This window comes from Phaethon aethereus (genome assembly GCF_964289735.1).
Source record: "Phaethon aethereus genome assembly, chromosome: 1".
Lineage (NCBI taxonomy): Eukaryota > Metazoa > Chordata > Aves > Phaethontiformes > Phaethontidae > Phaethon > Phaethon aethereus.
Window position 1 is genome coordinate 153,771,919 of NC_138575.1, and position 21,395 is coordinate 153,793,313.

Below are 21,395 nucleotides of genomic sequence, written 5' to 3' on the forward strand. Positions count from 1 at the left end.
CCCCCAGCCTCTATTTTGTTGTAACATAAGCAAAGAAATGCCATGTGAGAGACAGAACAGCCACATGTAATATATTTTGTGAGAGCCAGCTGGTTCCTTCTGGCTAGGAGTGCTAAAGCTTCCCAACAGCGTTTCTCCCAGCTCAGCAACCCTGCATTGAGCCTTGGGGGGCTCCAAGCCTTGGGTGGGCTTCAGAGCTGGGCACTGGAGGGAGAAATCACCTTTTTTGCTTGAGTAAAGGCCCAAGTGAGAGTTTTTCACACTGGAGGAGAATCATCTCCTTTCCTTGAGTGATTCGTATGATCTCTGGTCCTGCACTGCCACGGCTGTTTGAACCCTGGGGACTGAGACAGGCTGAAACAAAGAACTGAAAATGATTGAGAGAGGCATGATGAACACTCAGCCCCTTCCCTCCCATCCCGGTGACTTCTGTGGGATTGAATATGAGCTCTCTTTGCTGAAAGTTGTTTAATTTACACAAACTAATCTGTTGCACACATATTAAAAAAACATTAAATACTCGAAGTCTGTAATTCTCAGCACATTTTACACAGGGCATTTATGCTGCCATCAAAATGCAAAACGCTATGTCTGAGCAATATTTCCAGAACAGCGTAGTTAAGAGAATTGCAGCTGGAATTACTTACAGACTCATTCTTTGGAATGCAAAATAGTTTCATCGCATGTAGATATCATGGGCTAAATTGTAATTGAGTGGGGCAGAGCATCGGGGCCCCTACAAGGCATGTCCACAACAGGCAAAACTGTGATGGTCTAATATAAATTCTAAATATGACTTATATATTTTGACAGATTGATTTGCATCTACATATGCATTATGACTATGGTCAATTTTCCGTCAACATCTAATAAGAAGACATTGGCACTTTTGCAATCATGTGAAAAAATGACTTTGCATAGATCAAGAAGGACAATAATTATCATAAAGCTTACTTGACTGTGTTGAGAAGTTTATCAATTGCTCATGGAGGATTGGTGGTGATGAGATGTCACATAAAAGGAAATTATTATAAAAATAATACTGTTGGAGTTTCTGAGGAAAAAATTCTTGAAAAATGTTATTGAGAAATATGAAAATACAGAAACAGAAGGTATCTGTTGCAGAAGCAATACAAAAGTGCAGCACCATCATATGCAATAATTGTTATGGCTCACTGGATAATAATGGCAATTAAGTTGTATAATTTTCCTAAGTTCACACATAGCAAAAATAAGATTTCTCAGTCAGGAAAAATATCTGGTGTATTACAGACATATGAGCTACACTTTCAATGGAAAAAAAATCAAACAGCTGGCTGAGAACATATTATTTTTGTAACCACTTAGGCAGCAAACCATGGAAATAACAAAATGTTGCTGATGATAGTCTTCAGTGCTACACATCCCTCCTCAATTTGATTACTTTAAGACAGGAAAGAACAGTGTCAGCAATACCTGAAATAAAAAAAAAAGGAAATGTAAATTAAATAATTACAATTTTGACAGTGTATAAGCTAGTGATAACATCAGTGTTTGGGGGACATCTATCTGCAAATTAAAACAAAATGAGAATTGAATTTTTCCTCCAGTATTAGTCATGTGATATAATCTGTAACCTGACAAAGTAAGCCAGAGAGAAGTCATAATTTGATCCTGGATGTTGCAGTCAGAGTTTCTTACCTTTGAAAGGAATTTAAAAATAACATGATACTTCAGCCGACACCTAGACTACATGTAAATACTGAGGCATATCTGTACAGAGGGTTGTTGTATAACTCTGCAGTTGAAAGAAGCTTCAGTCACTCTTGCTGTCAAGCCCAAGTTTGGGTTTTCACAAAACTTCTTATTTTTCTTTCAGCCTGTGAATTTGAAAAATGTGTAAGGAATAAACATGCAGGAAGCTACAGGGAAGAACAACTTCCTTGGGAGAATGTTAACTTTGTGGAGTTCAGTGCTCCAGAGCTGGGAACTTACAGAAAGGGAATTTGCTGATCTGACCTAAACTTGGTGCCTTTGTACCTATGCATCATGAAATGGTATTTAATTACACAAACTTAAGATTATCTTTGCTCCTGGAAAACTCCTGCCTTATTTCATGTGAGGAATGGATGTCTGTTCCTGGATGGGTAGCTATACCTTCTTCTTTTTACCTCAAACTGTCATTACTTTAAGGATTTTTTTACGTAATGCGTGATTTTTAGAGAAACCCTTAACTGCATGGAGACAATTAAGTGAAATAGGTAATGTTATTCACAGCTAACACTACGTATTTACATGCAATGATTGTATTTAAATACCTTTAATGATAACTCTGCCTGCTCCTTATGGAATAGGATATGGCTTGAGAGGATCGAAAGGAGAGTCCTTGCAGCAGTTCTAACACAGAGGCAATTGAAGGCCAGGAGAAAGTTTGCCTTCACTTTGCACAACTAGGCACAAATGTAAAATCATAGTAGACAGACAGAGAACATTCAGGTAAAACCCCATCCCTAATCAGTGGATTTTAGAGTTGCCAGATTTGCTAGGCATGATACCTTCACAAATAGGGACAAGAAAGGAAAAGGGGATGGGAGAAGTAAGAAGGAGTTAATATTCTCTGATCTTGTCTGTTATCTCCCCTTGCAAAATTTCAAAGTTCAGTTATAAGCCTTGTACTCATGCAGCCAGGGAAGTAAACATCATCATCATGAATTTAAAGTGCTTTCAGCATACCCCTCATGATCATTCAAGTAGATAAGGAAAAAAAAAAAAACAAAGCAAAGCCATTTAGAAAATACTTAATTATTTCAGTTGAAATAATAAACATGTTTTACAAAGTTGCAGCCTGACCTAAGCTAGATTCACTGAGTAATTAACTACTATGAACCTCTCTTTTGGTTTACTCCATTCCACACCTTTGGGTTACCGGTCTGTGATAGCTACTGACCTTATTTCTAAGGACATCCTTGTCTTAGGAACTTTTCCTGCTAATAATGTTTGAGTATTTTTTCCATATCATTTCTGACGTATAATTTTGCCATGTTTTTCGCACTGAGGGCACTACCATATCATTTCTCTTTCACTGTTGTTTCCAGCATTGTCACTTACAGCCTTGAGCCTTCTTTTCTGATGCAGCTGGAGGATGGAAGCTGAGTGCAAAAACCTTTCTGCAGAGATTTCCATGGGTAATGTTGACTCTCCAGGCAGCTGCAGTGGTATGCAGCACGCTTTAGAGCTCCTTTTTATAGTTGCTCATATCAGTATGCTTTGACTCCAGGGGCCACAATCATACTGAGAATAATCAAAATACTGGAACTTCCCAGACTACACATGGCTTTGTAACTTGTCCTACCAGCTAGTAAGCTTCATAGACTTGAAGCTGTGAAGCCTTCAGGGAACAGAGGAAATTAATCATTTTAAATATGCTTCTGTCCTTGCTGTGCAGTCTGTTCTAAAGTTCAGTGATTGCTCTTGGAACTATTCACATGAACAGGTTTAATCAGGCCTGCAGACTACAATTATGTAAGCGTGATGCAATTTTCAGGGACAAAAATATGGAGCAAGTTCAGCATTTCATTACCTGTCCAGAGCCTCAATCCATACATAGGTGAAGGTTGACTAAACTTGGTAGGTAGCTGGTTGTAACAGGACCCAAAGTTGTCTGGATGTGATGGTGGCATTCCTTATCCTCGTTAACTGGATGAGTTGTCTAGTCTTGGAGCACACCTAGGTTAGAGTATAGACTTGCAGTGATTAAAATATATCTCTATATATACACACATATGTTTACTTCTTACTGGACATTTCTGTACTGCCAAATCTGCTTAATCTAAACTGTTTTTCCCAAGTACAGAGTAGCAGATTTTTTTCAGGTCATGGGAAAGTAGCTCAAGCCAAATGGATGCAGAGCAGAGCTCCAACAAAGCAGGGTATGCTTGCATGGTGTGGTTTACTAAGTACAGCCACACAGATGAGTGGCTGTATGACAAACCACACAAGCTAGGGAAGCCACGTATGCTGTAGGAATTTCATTGCTTACTTGGGATATTACAACACTCAGTCACTAGCAAGAATTAGCTTTTTATCTCTTCTCAAACGTTGTTGCATTTGCATTTTCTAAACAGGGGCTATTAAACTCTTTGTGAGCAGCTAGGGGTTTTAAAAAACTTACTGTCTGGATCTGGAAAAGCTGAGCTGCTAGCTTTGCTGGGAATGGTGTTTCTCACTGGTATTTCTCAATGAACAGACTCACCTGTGCTGTGCTAAAAATAGTAGGCATACTATACATACTATACACATACACCTTCTATACCGACACATACCTTATCCCTTTCTTGGTCCTATTGCACTTTGCTTTCCCCTAACAATTTCCTTTCTTTGACCTCCCTGCAGCCAGACAAAAAAACCTCGGGCAAGAAAACTGACACATTTATGATAGACAAAATAATAAAAAAATTTCTTCCTTTCTTGGGCGGATAAAGAACCCTTACAGTCTCCACAGGCAGCTGAGGAAATACTTCCAGGCACAAACGTTACCAAAGGCTTTCCCCTGATGTTCCTTCCCCACTTCTGGTCTAAATGTAACAAGAGGTTTGGGGTGGTATGTGAGGAGCTAGACCACATTTCAATGCTGCTGCTAACACCAAGCACTCATGGCGTAGTGCACATTTCACAGCTCTAAAAAGCGTAAAGCCATCCCAGACTAATTCCTGATAAGGCTGAAAATTTTGCTGGTAATTGTTATTTAACAGCAACTGCTCTGCAAACACAAGTAGGGAAGCCTTCCTCCATAAAATACAGGGTATAAAACAAGCGGAGCTTTGACTGCCTCATCCTGTGAAACACTTGTCTGCTGTCTTCATCTGCCTTTGCAGGGAACACATCTAAATGCCTACCCTTAAAGGGAAGTCACTATTTTAAGGACTTACTCTGGCAGCAGCGGGATGGGAATTTCTAGCAAACATGTTCACCATAATGTAAAAACTTCAGGGATAAGGTTCAGATGCAAAAGGAAAAGAAAAACCTTACATATAAGGTATGTTTCCTTGGTGCTAGGTGGTAGGTAGGACAGCTGTGAGAGTCACTGGTCTGAACGTCACCTAAGTCTGCCACTGCCACCAGCTCCTTCAGAAGGAAAGGATCAAAAGTAAATAGTATTTTTTTCTGCTGGTCACAACACCAAGCACATGCACTTTTCAGATTTGAGGTTTTATGCATTAGCTTCTTTGAATGCCTTTAAAAGCAGCATGATATAATCTGCCCAGAAGAGAGCAGCATTGATACCCTGTGAAGGACAACCAAGGTATTATCTATTGCCAGACAGTAGGCTGGTTCATATTATCAGCCACAATATGCAGATGCAATTAGTGTTACAAATTAGCACTGAAATTTAGAAATTATTTCTACTATCAATTAACATTCTAAGCAGTTTCCTTAACAGGAGCTAGGTCAAGTTTCTTAATAGGAGACTTTGTGTGAAACAAGCATAAATCTGAGTGAACCACAAAGTTATGCTTGTATTAGAGCAACAGAAACTGTATATAACATTTAAGGCTTGCTGACAGTAAAAATGCACTGTGCTATACACAAGGCTACCCTTGATGGACTGCAGATATACCCTTAATTAATCACAGGAACAATCTGCTCTTTGCAGGGAACTTTTGCCGGATCCATTTTAAAAGGAACATGCACCAAAAGAACCTGACCTTGTCAGGTGAAGTATAACTCTGTTACCAAACAAGCCTGCGGCTTCAGGATTTGGGGGAGAAGGGGGTATTCTGCCTAACGGAGGCTTCCTTCTCTTCCGTGGGACAGCATCACCTCCTTCTATTCACAGCTCTGCCAAGGATTTTCTATGCAACTTTGACCAAGTCACTGGGGCAGAGCTGTTTGCAGAGCGTGCCTCTGCCTATGCTCTGCCAAGGCAACGCTGGCGAGATGTCAAAGCCCAGGCTTGGCACAGGCACTGGCTGGCTCTCCCCAGGCTAGTTTGTAATCAGGTTCCAGTCCTGCCAGTACCCGAGCGTGTTCATGACGCTGCATGGTAGTTTGAGCAGGACCACCCTCCTGCAGGAGAAGCCCTACGCCTGCTGAAGCACAGAATTTTCCCACCCACCCCAAAAAAAATTTTTTTTTGTTTTGCTGAACAATCATGAACATTTACAACCCCGCGATGGCGGTTAAACCAAGTACAAATCTCTGTATTTTTTTCCCCACTGTTGGAGCCGAACTACTTCCACATTTCTGTGTGGGTGATTGCCTTTGATCCTGCGGAGAGGAGGTAGCTTTCTCGAGGAGTGTGCTGGGAGGGAACAACTGTTGATCTCCCTTGTGAAATCCCATCTGTTGTCTTCAGCAACTCTTACTTGCTGGCTGAAAGAGATAATGTTTCTCCGGCAGTAGCTGTAATTTTCCAAGCACTTTGCTGTGTGCAAAGTCAGAACTCGATTCAAAAAGCACAAGCAGGGATATAATTTTGCTCTCTCCCTTCTGTTACACAGTGTGTTACAAATTAGGCTGTGGGCAGTCAGGTAGGGCAGAGTCTGTGTAGGTTTCAGGGTTTGTTCGACACCTCCGAAGAAGAGGAGCCATGTGCTAATGTTAGGGGGGGTGTCTGGAAACAGGGAAGCCTTTTTTTGGTATTATTTTGCGTATTATTACTCCATGTTTTTGACATCCTGGCGTTTATTATTTAAATCATATTTAAATGATTGTTAGTTTGTGGTGGAAACTAAGTCAGCAGAAGCTAAAGTTAGTACTATTTCTATGTAATAAAGCATTGACTTTAGTGAATTATTTGGGGAAATTAAATGGAAGAGTGCGAGGATTTGGGAGAAGAAAGATGAAACCAATCAAGTGAACTTAAATACTAATAAAACCACCTCTTCTCGTTGGTTATGGGGAAATTCCTTGGGTTTGAAGGGCCATACCTGAAGCCACTCACCCCCTCTGTTAGCGAGACATTTCCTCCGCGCTAAAGTATTGGAATTTTTTTCCCCGCTGTGACAGAAATGTGAAATGCACAAACCTAAAGCAGGATCAGAATCGGATCCACATGGATTTGCCGCCGAGGTGTCCGGCTCCCCCGCCGGTTAGGCGGAGCCGCGGCGGGAAGGCCGCCCCACCGCCGCCCAGCCCCGTGGGCGCGGAGCTGCCCGGCCCGGCTCCCGGCCCCTGGCATGGGAGGCGGAACCCTGCGGCCGCCCCCGCCCCTCGGAGGGCGGCAGGAGAGGTGAACTTGGGAGCGAGCCGCTCCGGCTGGGGCCGCGGTGCTGCTCGGCCTGAGGAGAGCCCACCCCGCGGCCGAGGCGCCGCGCTCCCCGCTGGGGCGGGGGCAGGCCGAGGGCGGACGGCCGATGGAGAGGCGAGAGGACGGGCGGGACTGGGCGTACAGGTAAGGGCTCCTGGCGGCGGCGGAGCTTCGCTTCCCCCGCCCCGGGGCCCGTGTGGCGGGCGCCGGCTCTGAGGCGGGTGCCTGGCAGCGGCCCCCGGAGGGTCCGGCGTGCCCGCTCCTTTGCCGGGACTGACCGGGGCCGCCTGACTGCTCCCGGCTGGGCTCTCCCGGGGCGGGGGGAGAACGTTTGAAAATACCGCTTTTACAACTTCCCTGTGGATCTGCGGCACTCGGAGGCAGGGAGCGAGCCGGGAGCAGGAGCCGTGCTGGAGGGTGAATTTGGAGCCAGTTACCCGGGGGAAGAGCGAAACGTTCCTCCCGGAGCGCTCGGGGCTATGAGGGGGCGGCCGCAGGTAACGGCCGGGGGCGGCGGGAAATGGCCGCGGGGGCTCCGGGGGGAGAGGCCTCCCCCCGGGGAGAGCCCCGGCACAGGCCGGCGAGCGGCGCGGCTGTTGGCGTGAGGGCACCCAGGTGTAATGATCACCCTCCCTGCCCGGAGGCCGGTTAGGGAAGGCGCCGGACTCTGGCTATTTTCCCTTTCCACCTCAAGAATGGAGTTGAGCATGAAATTAATCTGGACTTGCTGCCCGGACAGTCGCAGTCATAAATAGGAGATGCGTTTTCGTGGAGGTGTTAGGATTTTTTTGAGCGTTCTCACCCCCTGTGTCTTCAGAGAAACCTGTATCGGGGGTTTCGGTGTTTACACCTGTGCTTTTTGTGTCACATTTGCAGAGTGCATAAATACAAAGGTGAATGTTATAACTGCCGATTAGGTAATATAAATTTGAGGTCTGAATATTAAAATGTTCCTCTTCTGATTCATACTTTACTACCCGTGACGATCCCATGAGCCAGAGTTTACCCAAGGCTGTGCCGGTGCCGCTCCATGGGCAAATTCCTTCTCCGTGAATGAAATGAGCAGTGTTATTGGAAGTTAAACCTCGATGACTGTCTTAGCAAACTTTTCTGAGTGGGCAGACCTCTGCCTGTTTAACTTCTACCAAGCCTGTGAATGCTCTGTGCTCCAGTGATAATCGGCAGGTATAAAGCGCCCTGGGAAGTTGCTGTAGATCTAGTTTAGCAAGGGGACTTTATACATCAAGCTAGAACAGAATCAGACTTGCAGTTTTGAAACTCCGTCAGTGCTGTGCTGGCCGAGATTATGCGATGTAACGTTGAAAAACTGTTAAAGACAATAAAATAAGCATTTTTGATACTACAAATGAAGAAGGTTGATACAAGGAGTTGTGGTTTGTTTGGGGTTTTTTCCAAACTGTGTGCTTTCATGAAAATAATTTCCAAAATAAGCCTTGCTAAAAATAATCTTTGTTAACTTGTTCTTTTTGTTGTCATTTTTATGTGCAGAACTGTGTGGAAAGTGAGTTCAGGCCATATTTGAGCTGTTGTGCTATACCTTCATACTTTTCAACTGTTTGTATTACAGAGAAAAATACTTCCCAGACTTCCATGTGGTCATAATTTCGGTCGGTTTTGCACACAACGGATCCTATGCTCTAAAAACTCCTTACTTCTAAAAGTAGTGAAATCTGTAAAAATTACTGGACAGTGCATGTTTAAATTCATTTACTTAAACAGCTTTAATATGCTAAATGGAGTGTAACAGTTTGTGAGGTTTTTTTTGTGAGGAGGGAGTTTTGAGCTGCTTTTAGAAATAGCAACTGGAAACTATTTAAAGCATACTTGCATATATTTTTTTTTCAGCTGTATGTATGTAGAAACATTTGTGCAAGAATTGTTTTTTATTTTGTAGGGTTGATCCATATGGATTTGAAAGGCCAGAAGACTTTGATTATGCATCCTACGAAGCATTCTTTTCCAGATATCTAGTGGTACTCACTAGAAGAGCAATAAAATGGTCCAAGCTCCTAAAGGGGAATAACCGTATACAGAAGAGTTTAAAAGGTGAGCTGTATGCCTATTTATAGGTGAAAGTGTATTATGCTGGAACTAATATAAGTAGTATTAAATTGGTTTGCATTTTTCAATGTTAAATACTATTTTTGTCCTCAGATGAAAAACAGTAGTATAAACAGTAATAATCCATAAGCAAGTATGCTGTTGTTGGGGGGGATCGTTGATTTGATTTAAAGATTGCAAAGGAGTAATCCTTTTTTGGCATACACTATAATATCTTATTACATCTGTAACCCGGAGATTATGGCTAACTGGCACTTCAAGATGGCATTTTACAGCTGTTTGTTGTATTGCACTCTGCTCTGTGCTTTCTTTACAAAGACATGAGATTATGTAGAAAATGCTGACTTGAACCCCAGAGATCAGTATGTTAGGGCTCTCAGTTGCTGACTCTTTGACAGTTTTTTTAGATTGCTGAGATTTTCTAGCTCTCCCTACCCTCCTTTTGTAAAATGACGTTCACCTCGCAGCTAAAAAGGTGTGTACTAAGAACCGATGCTAAACGCCTTACGAAGTGAAGAAAGTAAAATGAATGCAGGAGCTAATGCAACATTGGATAAAATGCGGATGGAGCTGTTAATGGTTGCTTCAAAAAGCAAAAAAACCTCTAGTAATGTTTTCTCTTGCAAGACAAACAGGGAGAAATAAATGGAGTCGAACATGACAGGGAATCCTGTGAGACTAAAGGGTGGGGATTTTTCCTCATGCTCTTTCCCTGGGTTATTTTTTCATATAAGCATCTGATTTTTCCTCTCTGCTCTTAATGATGTTATTCAGTTTGCTTTCTCCTGAGAGTCTTTTGGAGTTGGGCACAGTTCTCTGTAAGTACATTAAAGAAAAAGTGAGTAAAACTAAGCAGAAGTTCATCAGGTACTGACTGTAACATAGCTGAATACTTAGAGCTGTTTTTCAGGTGCAGACTTTGACTGCTAATTCTGACGGTTTTGTTGTCTTGGGGTGGGCTGTTGTTTTTTTTCTTGGCACCAAGAATGGGACGGTAACTAGCAAGACATGCGAAGTATAATGGTGTTATTTAGCATATGGATATCTGCCTTAAGGCTGAGGAATCCCAGAAAATGTAGGTTTGAGCTATAGCTGCTAGATCATATGCTGCTAACTGGAAAGTAGCTACTTCTACTCTCTTTTTCTTCCAAATGTAAAGAAGCTTTTGTTTAGGGTGTCAAGTTTACATAAAGTGGTAACTGTGCGGTATTTTGAATTGGTGAAGATTTTGAGATTCTTCAGAACTTAGTCTTCTAGTTGTTGTGGAAAAATAATCTGAGGCTTTAATTCATCTCCTTTTCTTAAAACGTGTGACAATCACAGCTTTTACCAATTTCTGTGAGTTTGTTACATTTCTCTTCCCTTGTGCAGCCTGTTCCAGCATCGTAGACACAGAACGCTACTGTGATACAAACAGTGTGAATGCCTTTGGTCTTATTTTGGAACCAAAACTTTGACCAAATCTCTCAACTTGTCCACCAGGCTTCAGTACTGATGGTCATGCTGCCCCACTAGCCACGTAATGGCAATAACCGTTAATGTGGTCTTAATTGTCTCTAACAGGGTCCTGTTTGTGAAAAATGGGATACCATAAACCCATCGTGTGGACACAGGCAGTGCCTCTTCACTGTAGCAAGCCCTTATGGGCTGGTGCATCATCTTTGATGTTACTAACTTTTGCTAAAGATACTCTAATTTGTAGATTATGTATTCTCATGTATATATGTAATATGTAATTCTAAGGAGAGTGACTGAAATAAATAATGTTGAGGAAATGTAGTCTGAGTGTAAATTCGAAGTTGTTACAATAAGCCTCCCTCAGTATTGTCAACTGATACCCCAGAAGAGGAGAGCAACAGGTTAACCTGTACAATTACTGATTTTTTTAAAATACTTCCCTTCTTATATCAGTATTAAGATTGAAGCCTGTGGCATAAGCACCTAGAATTATGTAAGCAGTTGTTCGGTGTGTGCTTTATCCTGCAAGATATTCCTGCGGTGATTTCCTCACAGGCAGTCAGAGAGCAGAAGGTCTGCCTGTAATGCACTGAATTTCACTCCTCCAGGACCTGACTTCATTGCTCTCAAGCTTTGTTCGAGAGCTGCTGGTTCTGATGAACTTCCCTTCTGCTGCAAGTCGACCATAAGCTAGAACTGAAAAGAGTATTTGATTTGCCGCTTTCTGCCCCAAACTCTATAGCTGTATCTGAAAACCCATATCCTTATTTTGAGTTCTACTGGGGCCTTTTCAAAATGCATCCTGCTGTGAGTAGATGTGAGAGAGGCATTGTCCGTGTGGTATTTCAGTTGCTCCACACCCATTTGTCTTTACACATAGAGAAGTTCATAATTCCTGTCTGGGTGAACAGGAAGAAGGTGATGACTTGTGCTCTTTCCAGTTTGGAAATGTGGCGTGCTCACATGCTGCTACGTTTGCCTCACATCTAGGGTAGTATGTATGTGTATAATTCAGTTCTACTGTAAAGAAAAATAATTATACTACATTTTAACAACAGTAATTAAGCAGTGTATCCTGTTGTTCTGGATCATAGCCTTCCGGCAGGGCGGGTCATGGGAATTTTGGCTGACAGTTCCTTTTGCTTGTTCTGCAGTCTCTTCCTTTTTGTTATTTTGGGGTGGTTTGTTTCCCACTCTATCCTTGTTATCTTCACTGTCTCCTCTGCGCATGTGAATTTTTAGTCAGTGTTCAGTGTTCAGTCGCTTGCCTTCTCTCTCTCTGTGTCACTACTGACATCCTCTTAATTTTTGCATTTGTCCATTCAGCTGCTATCTTTATGGGACCAAAAGACAGCTTTCAGCTGTGGCTTATTTACAGGCGGGCAACAAGCTGTCTGCCATAATTGCTCAAAGTAGCTTAATTGTGACCAAAAGCATGCTATGTAAAAGAATTTGGCTGTAAATGGGTTAGTCAGAACTGACCAGTAGCAGAAGTCATTGAGCCTGATAAAACCCAGTGTAAGGTGAAAGTAATGGTACTAAACAGTGATTGTAACAGGAGCACTTCTGTTCAGCCCAGGGGTTGGAGGAAGGAAGGAGCATCCTAGAAAGTGAGGTTTTATGTTTGACTGTAATTTGAATATTTACAGTGCAGATCTGCTTTGTTTGTTCTGTGATGTATTCATAAAACAAAACTTCCAATTCCTTGTTGTATGCTGTTTTCAGCTTTTTTGTAGAATTTTTTCCTCTAGGGTCCAAGTTAGGTTCCTCAGCATTCAATATTAATTGTTAGTAACTGAAAAAGTAACCAAAAAGTGCAGATGCTTTTCAAAATCATGCTCTTCTAATATTTTATACGAGATAATTTTTGTTTTTAAATGGGTTTTCCTACATAGACTTAGTCTATCTGTGGTGTAGAGTGAAACAATGTTAATAGGGGGGAAAAGATAAATACAACTTTATCTAGAGGCAAAAATCTCCATAATTCTCATATTCTACCATTAAACAAGGACAGACATGTTTCAAGTGATTTACTTATTTTAAAATCTTGTTACTATAAGTAGTGCCCAATATTGGAAAAATGTTATTTTCTGCGTATTTTTTCTCTTGTATTTGCTTTGGGTATTTGTCAGCACTTCTAGACTACTTCCCTATCATTGTAGCTACTTCTTCTGGTAACAAGAAAAACATGCTAGTAAGTGTGACTCTAAACTTCTGTAAACTGGCACTCGATATCAGAGGTAATAGAATTATTGAGGTTATTATTATTTGCTTAAAATTAATTGGTGATGTTGCATATTTCATTAATTAAGAGGCAAAAAGTTCACAGAACGATATTTATTACACATTTTAAAACTTAGACTATTGTGTACACTGTGGTTGTCCTGGGAGTGATCCTGAGTGCAGATACTCAGGGCTTGATGGTATTCAGTGGTGCTACTTTTGAGATCAAGCCCTTGGTTTACAGTTGGAGTCAGATGTGTGATTGGAGACACATGCACAATCTGGCTTCATCTGTGAAAGCTTCTTAAATGTTATACAGTGGGAGGATATTCTGCGGTGTGGACTGTTATTGTTGGCTTTTTAAAAGTTCCTGAGGATAATGTGGAAGAGGGCCTATAGAAAACAAAATAAATACGTATTTGTATAAAACAATATAACTTTACATATAAAATATGACTTGTATGTTTTATATATATAAAAAAACATATTTCATTGCAACTGTCCTTGTTTTCAAAACTACTTTGCTGCTTCGGTATGCCAGTTGACAGATCCTGGCAAGTATGATAACGCTGTGAGGAAGAAAAGCAGCATGTAAAGGGCTTTTCCATTCCTCAGGGAATGGGGGAACGGGGGTAGGTAGCCACTTGGGGCGATACAAGCCTCTGGCTCTCTATTGCCATGAGAACGCTCATGCTGAGGAATGATGAGTGTATGCTGTGCTGCAGGGCTGCTTTCCCCTTGTGCCAATGTCAGAGGCTTGTCTCTGCTTCTCTTTAGTTTGATGTGTATTGTTGGATGTGGATGTTGGCTGTGCTTTTAGAATTGACAGTTGTTCCATAAAAAAATACCATTGGAATTACATGTTAGAATATGATAATCCAGTAGTTCAGCTGCTTCTAGCGACATTCGCAGGCTCATTTGAATGAGACATTCTTGTTGACCTAAATGTGACTGCTTTCTTACACTCATTCCTGCACTTGCTATGTCCATTTGTAGGATTTCTCGACCATTAGAGTTCAAAATCTTGTAAAAAAAGATGAAGTGGGTATTATTAAACAACCATGGAAACAAGTAAATTATTTCCAGTTTGTATAAAAGAAGGTTGTAGTTAAAGTTACTTTACAGCTGGAACAGTAGAGACTGTAACCCGTAGTATAAATCCTCATTGCAAAGCTGAACAAAAACTGTACCCTGAAGGCCAGGTGTTTACTGCAAATGTCAAGGGTAGGAGTGTTTCTTTGAGAGAGTACCAGACTTTAGGTGGGTGAAGTGCCCATTAGAGATGCATGGATCTCTCTACTAACGTTGGGAAAGCAGCTTTGGCTCCTAAAGGATAGGCAACTGCAACTAAGTGGAATGTATTTAGCAGATGCCTGACTGATTTGTTGTAAAACCTTTTTTCACTCTGCTGTTTTTAAGGCTTTTAATTCAGGCAGCATTTATCTTGAGTAACAGGTATTTGTGATTGCATAAAACCAGGCTAGGTAATGATATTTTATGTGTGTCTTTGTGTGGGTGGAATAGAAATCCCCACTCTCATTTGAGCCCTATAGAATTTAGGGATGAGAAGTTGTTACTGTAATTGATACATACTCATTCACGTAGTAAGATGTATCTGATTCGTTTCTTAGATTCTTCTCCCTGGAAAAAGCAGAAGGATCTCGAAACATTCAACTGTCTTTTTGGGTCAGAAGGGGTAATGCTGGTTTAGGATTCTGTACCAATGAGCAGCGTTGGCTCCTTAATAATATTTTTCATACCATTCCCAGGAAGAAGCTGCTTTGGCTGTCATTAGCCTGATGCTTCTTCCTGCAATCTTGCATCCTAGTTATTTACACTGAATCATCTGCTTAAAAAAAAAAAAAAAAACACCCCAAGGCATACCCTGATGATGAATATGATGCAGGAGATGAAAGCTATTTTAGATTTGAAAAGACTTCCCCAGTTATTCTAGGGAAAAATAATCTGCTGCTCACTCACAATGTGTCCAGTTCTTCCAGAGGCTCATCTAGACAATAGCCACATGCCCAGGAGGCAGCCTGGGCTGCAGTGATCATGCACTGGTGGAGTTCACAGTCCTGAGGGATATGGGGCAGGCAAAGAGTAAAGTCAGGACCCTGAACTTCCAGCTCTTCAGGGAGTTAGTTGATAGGACCCCCTGGGAAACTGCCCTCAGGGACAAGGGAGTGGAGCAGAGCTGGCAGATCTTTCAGGATGCTTTCCACAGAGTGCCAGAGCCCTCGATCTCCAGGTGTAAGAATTCAGGAAATGAAGGCAAGAGACCACCATGGCTGAGTGGAGACCTGCTGGTCAAACTAAAGGGCAAGAAGGAAATGCACAGGCAGTGGAAGGAGGGACAGGTATCCTGGGAAGAGCACAGGGATGCTGCCTGGTTGTGTAGGGATGAGGTCAGGAAGACCAAGGTGTGGTTGGAGATGAACTTGGCACGGGATGCAAAGAATAATAAGAAGGGCTTCTACAGGTATGTTTGCCACTCTTGCTCATCAAGGAGGGCACGTTTTCTTTGACCTTCCTTTTCTGGCTAACTGGTAACTACGGAAGAAGAGAAGGCTAAGGTACTGAATGACGACTTTGCCTCGGTCTTCACTGGCAGTGTCTCTTCCCACACCTCTTGAGGGGTTGGCCTGCAATATGGGAACTGGAGGAGCAAAGTCCCTCCCACTGTAAGAAAAGATCAGGTTCATGACCACTTGAGGAACCTGAACGTCCACAAGTCTATGGGACCTGATGAGATGCATCCCAGAGTCCCGAGGGAGTTGGCTGATGTAGTTGCCAAGCCACTCTCCATGATATTTGAAAAGTCCTGGAGTCAGGTGAAGTCCCTGGAGACTGGAAACAGGGAAACATTGCACCCATTTTTAAAAAAAGTAGCAAGGAGGACCCTGGGAATTACCAACCCATCAGCCTCACCTCTGTGCCTGGGAAGATCATGGAACAGATCCTCCTGGAAGCTATGCTAAGGCACATGGAGGGCAGGGGAGTGATTCGAGACAGCCAGGTTGACTTCACCAAGGGCAACTCCTGCCTGACCAGCCTAGTGGCCTTCTATGATGGAGTGACCACATGAGTAGAAAAGGGAAGAGCTATTTATGTCATCTATCTAGACTTCTGAAGGCCTTTGACACAGTCCCCCACAACATCCTTCTCTCTAAATTGGAGAGAGATGGATTTGATGGGTGGACTGTTGGGTGGATGAGGAATTGGTTGGATGGTTGCACCCAGAGGATAGTGGACAACAGCTCAATGTCCAGATGGAGATCGGTGGTGAGTGGTGTCCCTCAGAGGTCCATACTGGGACCAGTACTGTCTAATATCTTCATCAGTGATACTGACAGTGGGATCAAGTGCACCCTCAGCAAGTTTGCAGATGACACCAAGCTGAGTGGTGCGGTTGACATGCCTGAGGGATGGGAAGCCATCCAGAGGGACCTGGACAAGCTTGAGGAATGGGCTTGATTCTGATGTGGGATTCTGACCTGTTTTACTGTTAACCAGCAGCCATGATGAAAGCATTAATCTTTGAACATTAGAGGTCAGTTGTATTTACCTAGGAATTAAGCGTGCGATGTCCTGTTAAGCTGAAGGTGGAATGTAGGAGTCATCATGTGCCTGTATTTAGAAACCATGATAAGCCTGAAATGCTTATTACTTACAAATCTGAACTGCTAGGGGATTTGGGAGACTTAAGCAAGGAAGGAATAAGTAACTGATGTTTTTATTCTTTAAAATTACATGTATATTTATACTTTTGGAATAATTTATTTTTGTTTTCTGTATATATTGCACACCTTCACACACACACGCACCCCCTGAATCACAAGCCTCATCAATAATTGAACAGTCCTCATGAGGTTCAACAAGGCCAAGTGCAGGATCCTGCACCTGGTTTGGGGCAACCCCCGGTATCAGTACAGGCTGGGGGATGAAGGGATGGAGAGCAGCCCTGCCGAGAAGGACCTGGGGTTACTGGTGGATGAAAAGCTGGACGTGAGCCGGCAATGTGCGCTCACAGCCCGGATGTCCAACCGTATCCTGGGCTGCATCCAAAGCAGTGTGGCCAGCAGGTCCAGGGAGGTGATTGTGCCCCTCTACTCCACTCTGCTCTGGTGAGACCCCACCTGGAGCCCTGTGTCCAGCTCTGGACCCCTCAGCACAGGGAAGACATGGACCTGTTGGAGTGGGTCCAGAAGAGGGCCACAAAAACGGTCAGCGAGATGGAACAGCTCTCCTATGAGGACAGGCTGAGAGAGTTGGGGTGGTTCAGCCTGGAGAAGAGACGGTTCCAGGGAGACCTTACTGTAGCCTTCCAGTACTTAAAGGGGGCTTCTGAGAAAGATGGGGAGAGACTTCTTGCAGGGCCTGTAGTGATAGGACAAGGGGCAATGGCTTTAAACTAAAAGAGGGTAGATTTAGACTAGATAGAAGAAAGACATTTTTCACAGTGAGGGTCATGAAACACTGGCCCAGGTTGCTCAGAGGTAGTAGGTGCCCCATCCCTGGCAACATTCCAGGTCAGGTTGGATGAGGCTCTGAGCAACCTGACCTAGTTGAAGATGTCCCTGCTCACTGCAGGGGGTTGGGCTAGAGGACCTTTAAAGGTCCCTTCCAACTCCAAGATTATATGTTTCTGTGATATTTCATACTACTTAGTTTCTTCCATGATTTCAGTGATTAGGTGCTAAGCTGAAATCCTAGGGTTGTGTTAAGGTAGCCATTTACGCTAAAGCATAACTAGGCAAATGGAAAGGGCTATCATGTCAGAGGGCATTAGTGATGTTGGGAAAGGAAAAAGCAGTGCTCATCTGAATGAAAAAGGGGAAACATTGCTGTTCATATCTTCCTCTGGAAAGGTGGGAAGAAGAGGAAGGGATTGAAAATCCTAATGGAGGAATAGAGGAGGGAGGAAAGCCTGGGTCTGGAGATCTGTGTGTGGAGTTTGAGTAGAAACAACTTAGGAGTGAGTCTAAAATATACTGTGTAGCTGAGAAGGAAAAGCTTATCCCAAGTGGTAGCATAGGAGAGAAAGCATAATAATTTCTAGTCAACAGTTTTCCTATGACTTCTCAGCTTTCTGTTGTTCACTTCCAAATGAAAAATATAGCTGGATTTTAATTTTTTTTGATTTATTTTTAAAAAATACATCAACCTTTTTGTTTTGCAGTGAAGAGATATATCAGAAAAGGCATCCCCAACGAACACCGTGCATTGATCTGGATGATTGTGAGTGGGGCCCAAACCAACATGGAACAAAACCCTGGATATTACCACAGACTACTTGAAGGAGAGAAGAATGACAAACTGGTTGAAGCAATCAAAACAGGTTATTGTCTTGATAACACGGTCTATCTGTGTTTATCTGTCCTATGTCCTTAAATGTTAGAGATCAAGTTATGTCATGGAAAACTTACATTTCTGTAGTAGTGGTTTAAGTGCTGAATTAACATGTAAATTAGATTAGCCATAAGCTCTTTAACAGCACAGATCTTTCCAGGTTCATTATGTGGTCAAAAGCATTAAGGAAGGTTAGAAATTATTTGGGAAGGAGCAGAGAACAAACTAGAAAACATTATTAAGTTGTCTCCTAAGTGACTGAAGAGTTACAACTTTGTACCATGAGACCTGCCTTCGGGTCTGTTTCTCCTTCCTTCTGTTCCAACAGAACACTGGAAGAGCAGCAGGGGTGGTTGAAGATATGGTACAGTGCCCGTATGAGGTATTACGAAGTATGCTAGGATTTCAGCTTGAGGAAAAAGAGTGCTGAGAAAAAGCTGCTGATAGAGCTCTATGAATCATAAATGGTGTAGAGAGGGTGAATGGGGAGCGATTGTTATTTGGTTCTTGTAACATAAGAAATTATTTTCACTGAATGGAACTTGCCATACTGCAGGTTTAGAAGAGTATATCACTGAATTGTGGCACTTGTTACTGGAGGGTGCTGCTGAGACCAGACGTATGGACTGGTTTAAAAAGGAATTTGTCAAACTGAGGGGTGGGGAAATACGCCTTGATGCATGAAATCCTAAATGCTAAATGTAAATCGCTGGAAGACGGGAAGGGTTGGAGGAGAAATACCCTTCCTCTACTAACCCAGTTCCATATGCTCTGTGAACCGATAGTGGCTGATATCGGTGACAGGTTATCAGGGCAGCCAGGCCTTAGACTGGCCCACTGGGTGTTTGAAAGAGGCAGCAGGGGAAGACAGGCAAGTAGAAGTTTGATGTAACTGATATTTGTCCTGAAACTTTTCAACCTGCTAGAGTAGAGCTTTTGTAGAGAAGCTGATACTGTCTGAAATTGCCCAGTTAATGAGGGAAGGGGTTGGGCTTTGCTCTGGACAAGCACAATGCTGAGGTTGTTTTTTTAGAGTGGCAGGCGCAGTTGCCATCTTTTTCCTCTTGACAAAAAAGCCAGGTAGTTAAAAGTTGGGACTTTATGGATTTTTTTCTTCGAGCTGGATAACCATCCGAATACTTTGCAGTTTATGCTGAATTTCTCCTCTGCCTCTCCCTGCAACAGCAGCAGCAGCACTGTGGGCTTTTGGGACTACATTTTGGAGCATAAACTTTCATGTTCTTACGAATATGAAGACTAGCCAGAAATCTTCAGGCTCGTATTTTGCTCAGAACTAGAAACAGTAGAGCTCTAGCTATAAATACAGAGGGAACTGCTTGGATGACTTTTGAAAGCCAGCCTTGGTAAGGGCCTGGAGAAGGATCAAACTGTGTTCAGTTGGGGTACAACTGCTGCAAGAGGGAGTTGCAAACAGTTTATTTTCCAGCAGTAGACAATTGCATGAAGGGTCATATCACGACAGTAGGTGGCTTTTCACACAGGTTATACGATGAAATAAAAATACTTCGGGGGGGGACGGACAAATAATGGAAGAAGATAAAGATCCATTTGTGAATTATGGAGGAAATAAAATTTTGGAAGAGCTACTGCGTCAGTTGGAAAACTGCAGAAGAGAAAACTTAACAAAGAGCAAGCGAGGGAAAGGATAAAGAAAAATGGGTTGGAGGGTTTTATTGGGGGGGGGGGGGGAAGAGGACCTTGGACTCCAGAGTGATAGATTTCCCTTCAGAAAGGAAGAAACGATGTGAGCATATGAAAGATGGAAGTACTTAAGGTGAATGGGAATGTTGTCTTTAATAAACTTAGTGATCCTGTTGACTCCAAATTTTATAGTGGGCTTTAGTTGAGGACTGTTTCAGTGTGAATTGTCATCTGACGTTCAGTTTGTTTCTGCCTGTGTTGTTTTCTGATCACTGTAGTTGCTTTTAACAGCAAACTAAAGTACGATGTAGAATCTTGCTGCTATTCACTTTTCATGTCTGCAGTTTCCAAAATTTTCAGGCAACTGTACTGTATTTAATCCTGCAGTCTATCTGTAAAGTTATAGTCCAGGGTGATGCTGCAGTTCAAAACCAAGAGAACAGCAATCACGCTTTCTTTTTGTCAGGGGGAAGACGAGGCCAACCAAACACTTTATTTCAAATTCAATTTAAAACGTGTAAGAGTCAATGTGTCCTGTTTCTTTTACGTGCCCAGAAGCTCCAAACAATTTTCATGTACATTTGGAACTTCTTTTCAATATGCTTAAAAAGTGCAGGTAGATTGTGTGGAGAAATGGTCTAGTCTTTAAAGAAAAATCTGATTAGTAATAGTAATAAAAGTTGTTCAGCTAAATAAATCTAAACTGTCCTTTCGCCATTTTTGCCTTTTAGTTTGCTGATTCTTGTTTTATACAACACTTGCCATTCGAACTTTTATTTTTTAAGATAAATATAAGAGAGAGCAGACTTCTTGCTCTAAACATGAAAGAGCGAGCTTAAAGAATGCAGGTGTCTAGAATTTTGATTGAAGTTTTCATGGTTTAGTTTACATACACATTTAGAAAGGCATGCATTCGTACTGAGCTTCATTGTTCATGCCCTATTACAGTAAAGTTTAGCAGGACAACTGATGTTGTCAGGATAAAATGTGGCTGTCCTCCTAATGCAAAGGCTACGTGCTGGTTACAAAAAGGCTGGAGTGTAAGTTTATGTAGCTTCCTTGCAGGAAGCTCCCTCTTAGCTTACTTAGCCATTGAATTTCAGAGTAAGTATGTCTATGTCTGCAAGTCCTCTCATGTGCACATGCAGCTAATATCCATGTTTCCACCTTTGCATTTCATGAGGAAGAGTTGTAGGTGCTGTGCCCAGGGTCTGATATTTACCTGCCAGTCCCCTGAACCTCCGCTGCACCTCGTCACTGCTGGTATAAGGAACTGGCTGCGTGGATTGACTAGTAGTTCTTAGTTTAGTTGGTGATGGGTTCAGAAGAGTAATTCAAACAATAGCCATTGCCACTTCACTAGAGACAGTGAATATTTTACTACCAAAGT

The 21,395-nt window shown here is 42.4% G+C and overlaps 1 protein-coding gene across 1 annotated transcript in view; it reads left to right on the forward strand.

Moving 5' to 3' along the window:
- Window positions 1-7,334: 7,334 nt before the first annotated feature.
- Window positions 7,335-21,395, forward strand: part of GRTP1 (growth hormone regulated TBC protein 1) — a gene marked incomplete at both ends in the record, with an annotated part of 42,445 nt that continues 28,384 nt past the window's right edge. The window contains 3 exons of the mRNA XM_082003832.1: window positions 7,335-7,372; window positions 9,144-9,295; window positions 18,174-18,332. Of these exons, the coding sequence (XP_081859958.1) occupies window positions 7,335-7,372; window positions 9,144-9,295; window positions 18,174-18,332 (349 nt within the window). The remainder of the gene's footprint in view (window positions 7,373-9,143; window positions 9,296-18,173; window positions 18,333-21,395) is intronic.